This window comes from Alligator mississippiensis, chromosome 2, assembly GCF_030867095.1.
Source record: "Alligator mississippiensis isolate rAllMis1 chromosome 2, rAllMis1, whole genome shotgun sequence".
NCBI classification, from domain to species: Eukaryota; Metazoa; Chordata; order Crocodylia; family Alligatoridae; genus Alligator; species Alligator mississippiensis.
Window position 1 is genome coordinate 178,173,584 of NC_081825.1, and position 12,558 is coordinate 178,186,141.

General features: G+C 49.8%; 1 protein-coding gene across 4 annotated transcripts in view; it reads left to right on the forward strand.

Annotated features, from left to right (window-relative positions):
• The window catches only part of MYRF (myelin regulatory factor), a 114,214-nt gene that overhangs the window by 86,222 nt on the left and 15,434 nt on the right, over positions 1 to 12,558 (forward strand). For 3 of the 4 annotated variants that reach the window (XM_019485247.2, XM_059722498.1, XM_019485248.2), the window contains 8 exons: positions 879 to 1,079; positions 1,984 to 2,092; positions 2,943 to 3,052; positions 7,327 to 7,487; positions 7,887 to 7,959; positions 9,087 to 9,175; positions 10,093 to 10,161; positions 11,362 to 11,442. In XM_019485247.2, coding sequence (XP_019340792.1) covers positions 879 to 1,079; positions 1,984 to 2,092; positions 2,943 to 3,052; positions 7,327 to 7,487; positions 7,887 to 7,959; positions 9,087 to 9,175; positions 10,093 to 10,161; positions 11,362 to 11,442 — 893 coding nt within the window. The remainder of the gene's footprint in view (positions 1 to 878; positions 1,080 to 1,983; positions 2,093 to 2,942; positions 3,053 to 7,326; positions 7,488 to 7,886; positions 7,960 to 9,086; positions 9,176 to 10,092; positions 10,162 to 11,361; positions 11,443 to 12,558) is intronic. The other variant, XM_014593478.3, reaches the window with a different exon arrangement.

Consider the following 12,558-nt stretch of genomic DNA (forward strand, 5'->3'; position numbering starts at 1 on the left):
AGCTGTGTTTCAACTAGGAGAGAGCACTACACCCCCCAGGGCTGCCTCTTCACAAGGGGCAGGCAGGGCTTTGTGCTGTGGTCTCTGGGATAAGACTCCTGCCTTCGCCTCAGCCCACATAAAATTCCTGTTGCCCACTGCTTTGTCTGGCTTAGCAGCATAGCCTTGCGCTGCTGCAGAGCTCTGCCTCACACCCCCATGGACTTACTTGTGCTGTGAGCCAGAGGCAGGGAAGGCAGAAAGGGTAGGGAGGGGTTATCCAGGCAAGTTGCCTCTCTAACTCTGTCTTGCAGGGCTGCTGTTGCTGGGCCTCAGGCTTTGTGTTGGTCCAGAAGGCTCACAGTTTAAGACCTGTTACAAAGGGTGCTTCTCATGTCACTGGGTTCACAAACCTTTGCCAGTTAGACCCAAGCCGTCTTATGGCTCTCCAGGTTGAGGGATCAGGCTGCCCCTGACAGTCATTCATGCAACATACACCTCATTCCCAGAGTAAGGTTGTGGCTGTACCATGTGGGCAGGCTGCAACATAGGTCCTGTCACTGCACTTTATTCCAGTTTGCCTTGTTTTTACATACATATGAGGGGTGAAACAACCCTGCTTGAAGCAGAAGCTCTTTGCTTTTGCAGGCAACCACAAGAGCTTCTTCTCCTCTTGTAGTTCTAATGCAGGCAGCTTTCTGTGTGTGTGGGAGATGCCCACCACCACAGAGCCATGCATGGCACCCTGGCCCTTTGGTGTCTGTCTAGTGGAGTTAAATCAGTAAGGGGTGTTATGTAGAGCTCCCCTCTGCTCCCAGCTTACCAGCCCTTTCTTCGTCTCTCAGTAATCACTGCTGCCAATGAGACTCTCCAGTCACTGCTGCATTGTCTCTTCACAGGCCTCAAACCCAGGACAGTTTGAGAGTGACAGTGATGTTCTCTGGCAGCGGGCTCAGCTCCCTGACACAGTCTTTCACCATGGCCGAGTTGGCATCAACACCGACCGTCCTGATGAAGCCCTTGTAGTTCACGGCAATGTGAAAGTCATGGGTTCACTGATGCACCCATCCGATATCCGCGTGAAAGAGGACATCCAGGAGGTGAGGGCTGACCTGAGCCCAGCAAGTGGCTCTAAAGAGGGTCATGGCACTGGGGAAGAATATACACAGTTTGAGTGTTGACATGAGCCTGCTCCATGTGCCTAGCTGAACTGGCAGTCTCAAAGAGTGAGGTCTATCCTAAGACCCTGGGATTTGCCTATTGCCTCCCAGGCTGGGCGTACCACAAGAATGCAACCACCCATCTGCTTGCTGGGCACAGGCTGTCTTATTGGGAATTCAGCTCTTTGGATTCTAGCTAGAACCAGGAAATGCAGAAGCAACAGAATGAAAACCATTGACCACAATGAACCAAACTTTATCGAACTGTAGAGCAGGGTTGGGCAGAATTCTGGGGAAATGCCTTGATCAGTTCTTAATTTGCTTGCCCTGATTAATCCCTCAAAGCAAGGTCAAGTGCTATGAGGGACAGTATCATAGTGCTTAGGGTCGGAAAGGACCTAAACAGATCATCAGGTCCAACCCCCTGCCCTGGGCAGGAATGAGTGCTGGGGTCATAACACCCCAGCCAAATATCTATCCAGCCTCCTTTTGAAGAGCACCACCTCCCTTGGGAGTCCATTCCAGAGCCTGGCAGCCCTAAGTGTAATCTTCACATGCAGAACTTTCTCTGCTTTGTCCCCTGGTGTGTGAGGGTGGGTCACTCCATTTTGTTTTATTTGTTTGATGAAACCAAGAACTGGATTATAGTCCTGGTTGATAGCTGACCTGGCCTAGCAGGTGGCCCTGGGGAGGTGGGTGTTCTTGTTCAGTGTCAGTGGAATCACTGCTGCAGACATTGGTGTGAAACATCGTTGTCTTCACTTATGGCTGCCTGGACCTAATTCTGGGACTTCTAGGAGTCAGCATCCTACTATAGCCTTGACCTGTGCTTGCCTCTTCCCAGGTGGACACCACTGAACAGCTGAAGAGGATCTCCCGTATGCGCCTGGTGCACTATAACTATAAGCCAGAGTTTGCTGCCACCATGGGGATTGAAAATACCCTAGAGACAGGTACACTACCCTGGACATCATCCTCACAGGTTCTACATAGCATGTATGTAGTTGTATTGGGTTATTAAAGCTTCCACGTCTGTTCTGCAAACTGCTATATGTGCATCAGTCAAGGTACACAAATCCTTCCACTGCTCTATTGGATCCCTGGCCTCTGTGCTGAAGCCTCTCCCTTGTGTGCTGCAGCAGCCCAATAAACTCAGTGCACATACAATAAGGGTATAACTTGAGAACAGCCGGTAGCCAAAAGTCCCTTGCCTGGTTGCTTTTCATCGGCTGGAATTTAACCACAGTGTAAAGCCTTCTAGGAACCAGTCACTTATAGTCTGATATATGGTTAGTTGCCACACAGAGTGAAGGATTCATGTCAGCCACTGACTGATTTGTAGGAAATAGATGGCCATTTTGGAAAGTGACTTAAGGCATGGTCAGGTGACTGCATATCCTATGCATCATACATAAGATTTGTATGCCGATTTAAACTAGGTGGGGATCTGTAATGGATGGAGGTGCAGCTATCTGGGTTAACTCACATAGCAGGTGGTTATTACTCGCCTTGCTATTAGGTGGCAGGGGGAGTAGGTAATATCCATGTGCTAAAGTTCCACTCCAGGATGGATCTACCCTGAGATGAACCCTAAACTGATGTAACTTGCACAGATAGTGTTTTTATTCTTGATCCCTTGAGGAGTAGTAGTAATCTACACTAGATTGGGTCATGTTACCCTGGTTTAGGGGTTTGCATTGTCTGCTTGCCAGTTAAACTGGTATAAAAAAGTTTCATCTGTTCTTGTCCTCAGGAGCTGGAACCATTGAGGTCCATTGATCCAATGATACTATTTTTCTGCAGGTGTCATTGCTCAGGAAATAAAAGAGATTCTCCCAGAAGCTGTGAAAGACACTGGGGACCTGGTGTTTGCCAATGGGAAGACCATTGAGAACTTCCTGGTGGTGAATAAGGTTAGTTCCTCCTCCAGAGAGCACCACTAATGAGAACAAGGTTCAGGAGTACAACTGGGACATAGGTGGCTTGGGCTTGATCCTACAGGGTCACAAAGGAATCAAGACAAGACAAGGTCCAGACTAGAATCAAGAGTCAAAGGATCAGGAACAGGAGGGCCAGAAAGCTGAGATCTGTATGGGACTGAGATCTAGGTGGTCACTTCAAGTAGAACCATGGGCCAAGGGAGTTGGGAGCTGGAGAGTGTGGAGCAAAGAAGTCAGGTGCTGGAGTCTGGAACAAGAAGTCTACAGGCAGAAGCTCAGGAATAAGGAGTCAGAAGCCAAGGGCTAGACGGAAAGGCATCTGTTCTGTTGAGTAGCCTACTGGGTACTGAAAAAGCTGCTGGCAACTGGGGCCACCTGGAAATAGGCTGCTGGCAGCCAGACCTACTCAGGTAAACAGCACCACCTGGGGAAATCTAGCTTGCCTGTCTGCCTGCTGCCCTGATTCTTGCAATGAGAGGTTGAGGGTGGGGATGGCAGTGAACTTCAGCATGCCAGGTGTCCTTTCTTTTGCCCTCTTGAACATAAAGTTGGAAATGAAATTGAAAATCCCTCTTGCTCAGAGTACTTGCTTGCCTCATAGATTTTATAGGTATCATACAGAAGGGGTGGAAGGGACCTTGAGAGGCCATCTAGTTGAACTGCGAGCCTGAGGCAGGATCATGCCTATCCAAACCATCTTATACAAATCAATTGTCTTGCCTCTTAGAAAAACTACAGTCCACCCTGACACAACACACAATATAACACCCTAATCTGCCACAGGTAAAGCAGCAGGGACAGTGGCAGCCAACATCCTGCTGCTGCAGAGATGATTAAAATATGCTTGAGAGATCCCAGGAAGAGGGCCAGGCCCCCTGCTACAGAGAAAGGCAAAACCTCCATAGTCTATTTCAATCTGACCATAGGGTAAAATTTCTTTTGGACCCCAGATGTAACGATCAATCTGACCCTGAGCCAAGGGGCAGACCCACTAGCCAGGAACATCTGGGCTTAAGTCCCCATGGGAGCATTGGCACACTCCGGTCAAAATCTTCAGCCTTTGCTGCAGTCAGTACCAAGTGCCTCTGAGGAAAGCTTTAAAAAAGAAAAAACAAACCAAAAAACCAAAAAAACCAAACAAACCCTTGACACATGTAGAAGCAGGAGGGGAGAAAATCCCCATGTGGCAAACAGCAAAGTCCAGAAGCTTGGGGAAATACCCATAGCAGAACATAGGCATAGTGATCATCCCTGACCAGTGGCTGACCAACCTTTTGAACACCTCCAGCGATGAAGAGGCTGCAACTTTCCTAGGCAGTATATTCTACTGCCTCATTGTAACTGAAATCTTTTCTGAGCCCAAAACTGCACACAATACTCTAGATAAGGCCTAACCATTGCTGAGCAGAGAGGCAATCACTTCTTGTGTCTTGAACCTAATGCTTCTTGTAACAGGGGGCTCTCTTGGGGCCGGTCTGCCATTGGCCCGCCCACCTGTTTCTGGGCCAACTGCCTGTCTCCTCACCTGCCATGCCTTGTTGTTTCTTAGCTGTGGTGTTAATTAGGCGGGAGGCTGCCCATTCTTACCCTGACGCCAGGGGGTGCTATCTGCGGCTCCATTCCTCCCCTACACCACATCACAAGCCTCGCAGATGGCATCCAGGTGACAGTGCTCCTGGCCTACAGCCAAGCCTAGCTTAGCCCTTGTTGTCAGGTCCCAGACACACACATTCATACCACCCTCTTCACTAGATCCTCTCACAGGGTCTCTTCCATGCATCAACAACACATACCACCTTGCTCCCTCTCCCAGAGCAGACCCCTTCAGCCATAGGCTTTATCTAGCGCACACCTTGGGTGGCAGATGTACCATCTTTTGGGCCTCTCCTGTGACCCTCACCGGGGTAGTGGCCAGCCAGTTACCCAACTGGGGCCAAGTTTGCCCTGGCTCCTCCCAGGGCAACTCTATTCATACTCATACACACACAAACTGGGGCTCCACATCTCCACCCCTTTGCACTGAGGTCACAGGACGTCCCTCCCTGGTGGGGGCTCAGGTGGCCGTAGCTATGCCTGGCCCTACCTGGGTCTTACACCCTCTTTGGGTTCAGGTGACCATAGCCATGCCTGGCCCCCTTGTATCCGCAGTATTGTGGGGGCTAGGGGTTAAGGCACCCCAACCCACCTTTCACCAGGGTGGTAACTGGCCTGTCATTTTCTGGAGGCTCCTGCACCACTGGGAGCCCTACCAGGCCATCCACTCCCAGCAGAGTGCAGTTTTAGGTTATGCCCAGGACCAAGGAGCCTCCAAACCAGCCCCCAAAGCTCCTGCCCTTACCTCCAAGATGTTTCATACAACCTTCCAGCCAGGTAATGTTTCTGCCAGTAGGGAACTGCTCTGTATATATAGGTGGCCAGAGTTCTAAAATGGCCGCCGTAGTCAAGCACCTGCTGGCTGTCTGGCTCAGCCCTTAAAGTGGGAGGCACCAACGGTGCCTTGCCACACTTCTATTGATGCATCTCAAAACCATATTTATCTTTTGTGCAGCTGCATCACACTGCAGACTTATAGTGAATCTATGAGCCACCAAGACTCCGAGATCCTTCTCTGTAATGCTGCCATCCAGCCAGGTGTCACCCATTTTGTGTTTGTATTTTTGATTATTCTTCCCTAGCTGTAGCACTTTGCATTTGTCAGCACTGAATTTAATCCATTTAGGTCCAGGCTAGCTTTCCTATCTGTCAAGATCCTTTCAAGTTGCGCACTTGTCCTCCAATGTGTTTGCAGTCCTTCCCAGTTTTGTGTCGAAAGCAGACTTGAAGTCCAGATACACTATATCCCCAGTGTTCCTTTCATTCACCCAAATGTCAAAGGAGGAGATCAAGTTTGACATGATTTATTCTTAGTAAATCCATGTTGGGTGCCTGTGATCTGCCTTTCTTTCTCCAGAAGCTTGCTAATGGACTTCCTTAGAATATGCTCCAGTAACTTCCTGAGTCAAATGAGATGAGGCTAAGGCCCCCTTTACATATGCAGGTAAAGACACAAATGGATCTAATGCATAATCCACACAATCGTGCTATGTGCCATGCCACATGTGCATGGCAGGTGGCGCAATTGTGGAATTGCACATTTAGTTCCAGTTGTGCCTTATTACAAGTGTAGAGGGAGTCCGATCCTGGGCTTCCCCTTGGGTTGGCAAGCAGCAGGCTGTCACAGCTGGGAGCCCCCTTTGCTGAGGGGTCTCCCAGCTACAGAGGCCATGTGCAGCCAAACTGAGAGTCCTGCACCTGACAGGGCTCTGAGTCCCAGCTGTGCCACATGTGCAACCAGGACCAAGAGCCCCATCAGGTGTGGGACTCTCAGTCCTGGCTGTGTGTGTGGGCTGGCAGGTTTCATGCACCCCTGGGCCTGGGGATTTGATGCATCCCCAAGCGTTGGGGATTGCGGCAGCCATGATCCCCCAGCCCCAGGGGTTTCAATTGCCCCCAAGTCTTACACATATGTGAGACAGTTGCTATCCCAAGAGAGCCTAGTTAGGACCTGTCCCAGTTAGGACCAGGCACAGCGGTGAAAGAAAAGCTTCAGGGATGATGAAACAACATTGGTGGGACCACTTCTGTGCCGGTGGGACAGTACTGCAGTTAGAACTGATGGGGATGTGTGGACTGGAGCTCTTTCACTTTACTGAGGAGGCTGCAGTTGGTGGGATGGTATCTTTGGGGCCCCCTGATCTTTGGAACTCAGTTTTCACCTAGGGCAAAGGCTGCAAAGTAGCTCAGGTCTCACAAACTGTTGCATGTGGAGCAAAGTATTGAGGGTGGGGAGAGGCAGGAGAGAGAGGATTTGTGCTGTTTATTTCCAGTTTGGCTGGGCAGGGGAGGGGCTAGGTGAGCAACAGCTTTGTAACAGATAAAAACTGTACATGCTGCCAAGAACACCCAGTACTGGAGACAGTGCCTTTATCTATTTTGCTGGTGCAAAGTAAAATAAATCCCTTGCAAATGTTTATCAGTTCCAAACAGCTGTGGAGAACTTGGCTGGGTTTCCTGATGCACCGGTCTACATGGCCCAGTGCTGATGGGTGGTCTGGAACCTTTCCGTTGGGCTCAAGCAGATTTTGAACATTTCAAGAGGGAAAACTAGTTTTGATGGGCAGCCTGATCTGGCCAGGCCACTGCCCACATGTGTGTCTATCCCTATGCTCCCAGAGAAAACTCATTCCTTCTGCTTCTGCCCCTGGCAGGAGCGGATCTTCATGGAGAACGTTGGGGCTGTGAAGGAACTTTGCAAATTGACCGACAACTTGGAGACCCGCATCGATGAGCTGGAGAGGTGGAGTCACAAACTGGCTAAGCTCAAGCGCTTGGACAGTATGAAGTCGACTGTCAGCTCTGGGACCTTCAGGTAGGGCCAAAGGCAGGAGGCAGAGGAGCAGGGAAGGAATGTGCACCCTGAAGCACAGGCAACCCTAGCACTGCGGGGTGGGGCACTGGGAGATTCTGCCTTGGATAGGGGCAGCCCCTTACAGCTACAGGGAGCTCAGCACCAGGGAGAATGAAGTGAGATTTCCCCTTAGGCCCAGACCCTGGGGCAGAGTTAAGGCTATTGCAGCAACTCATTCTGCAGTGACTTTCACTCTTTCAGGGCTTTGAATCCCCGGGCTCTCTGAGCCAGATTCTCTAAACGTGCCATGCGAGTTTGTTACAGGCGAGCTACCACCCCTGAACTCCACCTTCACCGAGCTTTATGGCTCTGTGTGCTGCCAAAGCCTACCCACTTCAAACCTTTCTTCTCCTTTTGCAGCCAAGCAGGAAGTCAGTTCAGCCGTGCAGGAAGTGTTCCCCACAAAAAGAGGCCCCCCAAAATGGCTAGCAAGGTAAGAAGGCTTTTTCCAAAGGAACAGGAGTTGTGTTAGGTGGTGTGCAAAGCATGAGGGTGTGTGTCAGGACACTGTTGTGCATGTAAGCCTTTTGCATTGTTGTGCTTCTGCTGGAGGGCAGGAGAAGCTGGGGTGCAGCTCTGGGGAGCTGCGTGGTGTGTTGGGGGTAGGGGTGCTTGAATGGAGATGTTACACCTACATGTTACGCCTACACGTGCCCAGGACTGCCTAGTTAGTACCTACTGGTACTGTGCAGTCCTGGCAGCGCAGTTATTTTTAAACACTGCATCACCATAGTGATGAGCTACGGTGACAAAGTGTTGGCATCATGGTTTGTGCCTGCCAATGCTACGTCACCATAGTGATGAGCTACATCACCATAGCTCATTGTATGGCAATGTAGTGTCTCGTGTAGATGCACCCAGTAAGTTGTACCAGCACTGGGGAGTCCCTCTGTCTCCAGCACTTTCAGTATTGTTACCTGCCTTACTGCCTTCAGATCCCCGGGCCCACCTATCCCCTACCACTGCCAGTCTCCTGTAGCCACCATCTCCCTACAGTCACTTTAAGTGCAGCACTGTTGGCCAGTGTCTTCTAGAGCAGTTGTTCTCAACCTTTTGTACCAGGACCTGTTTGTAAACATTGATGGCTAGTCCTGACCCAGTAAACAGTTTAAGTAGAAACCAGCCCCCTGGCCCCTCACTCCTGACCCCGATTTCTGGGGGTGTGTTTGGGGCATAGGGGGCCCCAAGCAGTCCCTTGCAAGTTGGAACTCTGCCAGCCTCCAAGGGAAAACCCATGGTTTCCCATGTTTTTCTCCTTTAAAGGAGAATCCTATTTTAAAGTTTGATCCATTTTTTAAGTTTGTTTGTGACCCTTACATATATTCTTGCAACCCACTTTTGCGTCACGACCCACAGGTTGAGAAACACTGTTCTAGAGGAACTGTCCTACTTATTCTTCAGTGATAGTGAAGGGCATTATATGAAGCAGGAGGAATGGCCTCCTGCTGGGGTGGGGGCAGGAAGTCCTCCCCTTCCAGGGAAGTTTAAGGCAGTAGAAAGAGCTGCCTTACGGAGTTCAGCACCGTACAAGCAGTTGATTCCCCTGCATTTGTCCTGCAGTCCCCGTCTCCTGTCATGGAACAAGCCTGCATCAGCCAACGCTTCCTCCAGGGTACCATCATTGCTCTGGTCATCATCATGGCATTCAGGTGAGTGACTGTCCCCCTGGCTGCTTGTCCATAGCATGGCAAGCTACTTTCCTCAGTCACGCACGGTACAGCAAAGGGATAACCTCGGGGTCTTTTCAGCTGGCTATCTCCTGTGTACCATTTTAAAAGCATCTTGCTCACCCAGCGGGTCGGGTATCTCCTTCCTCCAGTCACATCAGTGTTGCTCAGGTTCATGGTTCTTGGTCCAGGTTCAGCTTTAGAGTAAGCAGGCACAATTCACGTTACTTTCTGTGGGAGCAACAGCACCTTAGGGCTGAGTCTGAGCCCAATCCCTTGCTTGCTTCACCATCACTTCCCCTTATAGCCCTGCGGCTCATGTAGCCAATCTCATTGTTGTTCCCTGTATCTGTGAATGCCTTTTCTACCCTAGAGCGCTGCTGTTCTTCATATCTCTCCCAGGCCGCCATTTGCCAGAGCCCCATCAGCCATGACCTCTACCCAACAGTGGAACTGCATGTATCAGACATGTCATTCATTGCATGCTCTCCTCAGTGTAGAGAGCTCAGCTACTCCATGATCATCCACAGGCTGAGCTGTGGTCAGTGCATAACAAATAAAAATACCTCTGCCTTAACTGCTGGCCAGACCAGTTGATCCACTCCAGGGAGTTCTAGGTAAATGCTCATCTCTCAGGGTGGCCTTGTTGCTCATGGCAACTGGTGAAGCAACCTGACATCAGCCTGTGATACCATAGAGGAGCAGACAATAGAAGGGTCCTGCATGAGCCATTTGTGAGTACCACCAGGGCTGGGAAGTTACTGACCTACAGCTGCCCATCTAGCCTGGATGGGTATAGATCAGATGGCAATGCACTGACTTGCTCTGGTGGGAGAGTCACTACTCCCGTGCTGCAGAGTCGATACCCACCCTCACACTTAAAATTCTCTCTTCCCCAGTGTGGTGTCCATGTCCACTCTGTACGTGCTGAGCTTGCGCAATGAGGAGGACTTGGCAGATATTGATGGGTATGTATCTCCTGCCCTTCCCCCTCCCTTCCCCCAGGCACAAATTCTCTGTGGCTTCTCTCATTGTCTAGTGGCTTGCTGGTATTTAAACAAAGCCAACAAGCTGAAGAGAGAACAGAGAAGGGGTGGAGGGCATCTACCCCCACATAAACCACTTAACTGCAGTGAACAGAGATTAAAGGAATGGTAGTCTTGTGGCCTGGGGCCAGTAATCTGGTGGCTATGAGGGATTGACTAGAGAGGAGGTAGGGTAGGGAGATTGGTTGAAATACAACTGTGGAAACAAACTCCTCCTGAGAGTGAGTTGTCTGACAGTGGATTGGACTAGACAGTTCCCTGGAGAATGGATTGAAGGCCGTGAGGGAGGAGATGGTGGGGAAGAGATGGGACCCAGACGCCTTTTCCATCTTTGAGTCCTGCCATCATTGAAATGAAATGTTCAGGGTTACTCAAATAGCCTCTAGAGAAGTGTCTGAAGAATCAGAGGGTAGAATTTGCCCTCTGATTAGTGCCTTTAAAGAGTATACATTGCCAATTATGAGATTGTTAACCACTGGCAGTAGAGTTCTGCTGGAGTGTGCTTGCCAAGGCTAGAGGCAGCTTTGTGCCCATTGAGCCTCCTCAAGATAAAAAAATAAATATGCTGTTGTTTGGCTATGAAGACATGTCTATAGCACCCATTGTGATGGCTATTCCTGGGTGGCTAGAGCAGTTGGCTGCAGATCAAAATACTTGGGGCAACTCCTTGACTGATGTGAATCAGCAGTCTTCCACTGATGCCAGTGGAGGGGGGTTGGGTTGCACTTGCTGAGGGTCTGACTCCCAAATGGTGCCCCAAGGCAGGAAAGAGCATCAGCAGTTTGCCTGTGATCTGCTGCCTCGATAACAGCAGGTAGAATTTTTGAGTTGCCTACAGTCATGTCAGGCCTCAAGTTACTGAATTACTGACTTCTTTCTTTCTCCTTCTCCCCTCCCACTTCCTCCCATTTCTTCCTTTTCCCTTCTGCTCCATTTACTTTTCCCTCCCAACCCATTTTCTTTCCACTGTTTGTTTTTTTCCCCGTTTCTCTCCCTTCCTTTACCTTTTCATTTCTGATGCCCTCCTTCTTGTTCTCCCTCTTGCTCTCCCCCTTTCTTGTCCTTTTGTCCCACTCCTCTTCATTTCTCTCCTCTTCCCTTTCCCTTCCGGCTGCCCTGCAGCTCTTTTGCTGTGCCCACTGCCTGCCTTCTGGCCCTTTTCCGGCACAGGGGTCCCGGGGTCCCAGTCGCTTTATGTCCACGGTATGTTACTTTTCTTTCATTATACTGTCATTTGAGTGCTGTTTCCTGTCTGCTTCCTCTTTTCTTCTCCCTTCCATCTAAAGAATGGCAGGCACTGACACTCTTCAACAAAGCAAGAAGGAAAGGGGGAAAACCAGGGTTAGAAAAGGGCCAGGATCAAGAGGTTATGTGAGTTGGATGGGTGTCCTTCAGCATAAGTGTCCTATAGGAAGGAGCACAGAGGCCAGTAGGTAACATAGAAGATGGGACTGGAGGGCCCTGAGGGAATTCGAACAGTAAGCAGCTGAAGGCCAAACAAAATGAAGGTATATGTTTAGTAGGTCACAAGCAGGGAAGCTGCGAGAGACTCTGTCAGGTGGCTGGACCACTAAGGAGAAAAGGAGACAAGTGAAGAGGAGAGTGATGCTTCAGAATAGTTGACAGGTATAGAAACTTGCTCTTGCTCATGCTGAAGTGGCTTTGCTGACTGCCATGGGAGTGCCCTGGAGTACAGTATTGCCCAGCTAAGTGAGGGGCCAGAGTAGTTCCCAAACCATCTCTTGGTATATGTCTCTTTTGGGGAGGCACCAATCTGGCCCCACAATTCTTAGGCCCTGTAAAGCCGAAGCAGTGCAAGAGACCAAGATGTCATAAGAGGAGACATGGGAATTACTTAATAAGTTAAAAGGGCAAGTGGCCACCCTGATCAGCTTTTCAAAGGGAGTTTAGGTTGGGCTGCTGCTTAAATGTACAGTGTCCCCCAAATAAGCAGTTACCCCAGACAACTGAAGGAAGCAGGTATTTTTGAAAGAGATCCTGGAAAGTATAGCTTAGTAAGTCTTAGGGCCTTGTTACATGTTGCACTTAGCACAAGTTAACTGCATGTACAACAGTAGCATTCAAATGTTCAAGCAGTAAATCACATGTGAAGTGTCATTTTAGTGTAGCAAAGTTAGGCCTTTTTTGGTGAGGAGTATCTCCAGAGCTTATTACCTAACGTGTGTTGAGCTAATGTCAGATTGCTCCATACTTTCAGGAAACTGGTGCAGTGGGGAGGGGTTGGGAGCTCAACAGAGCTGTTTGTTGGGCTCCCAAACCACCTTACTGCATCGGAGCCTTGAACTGGCTGTTTCTTGG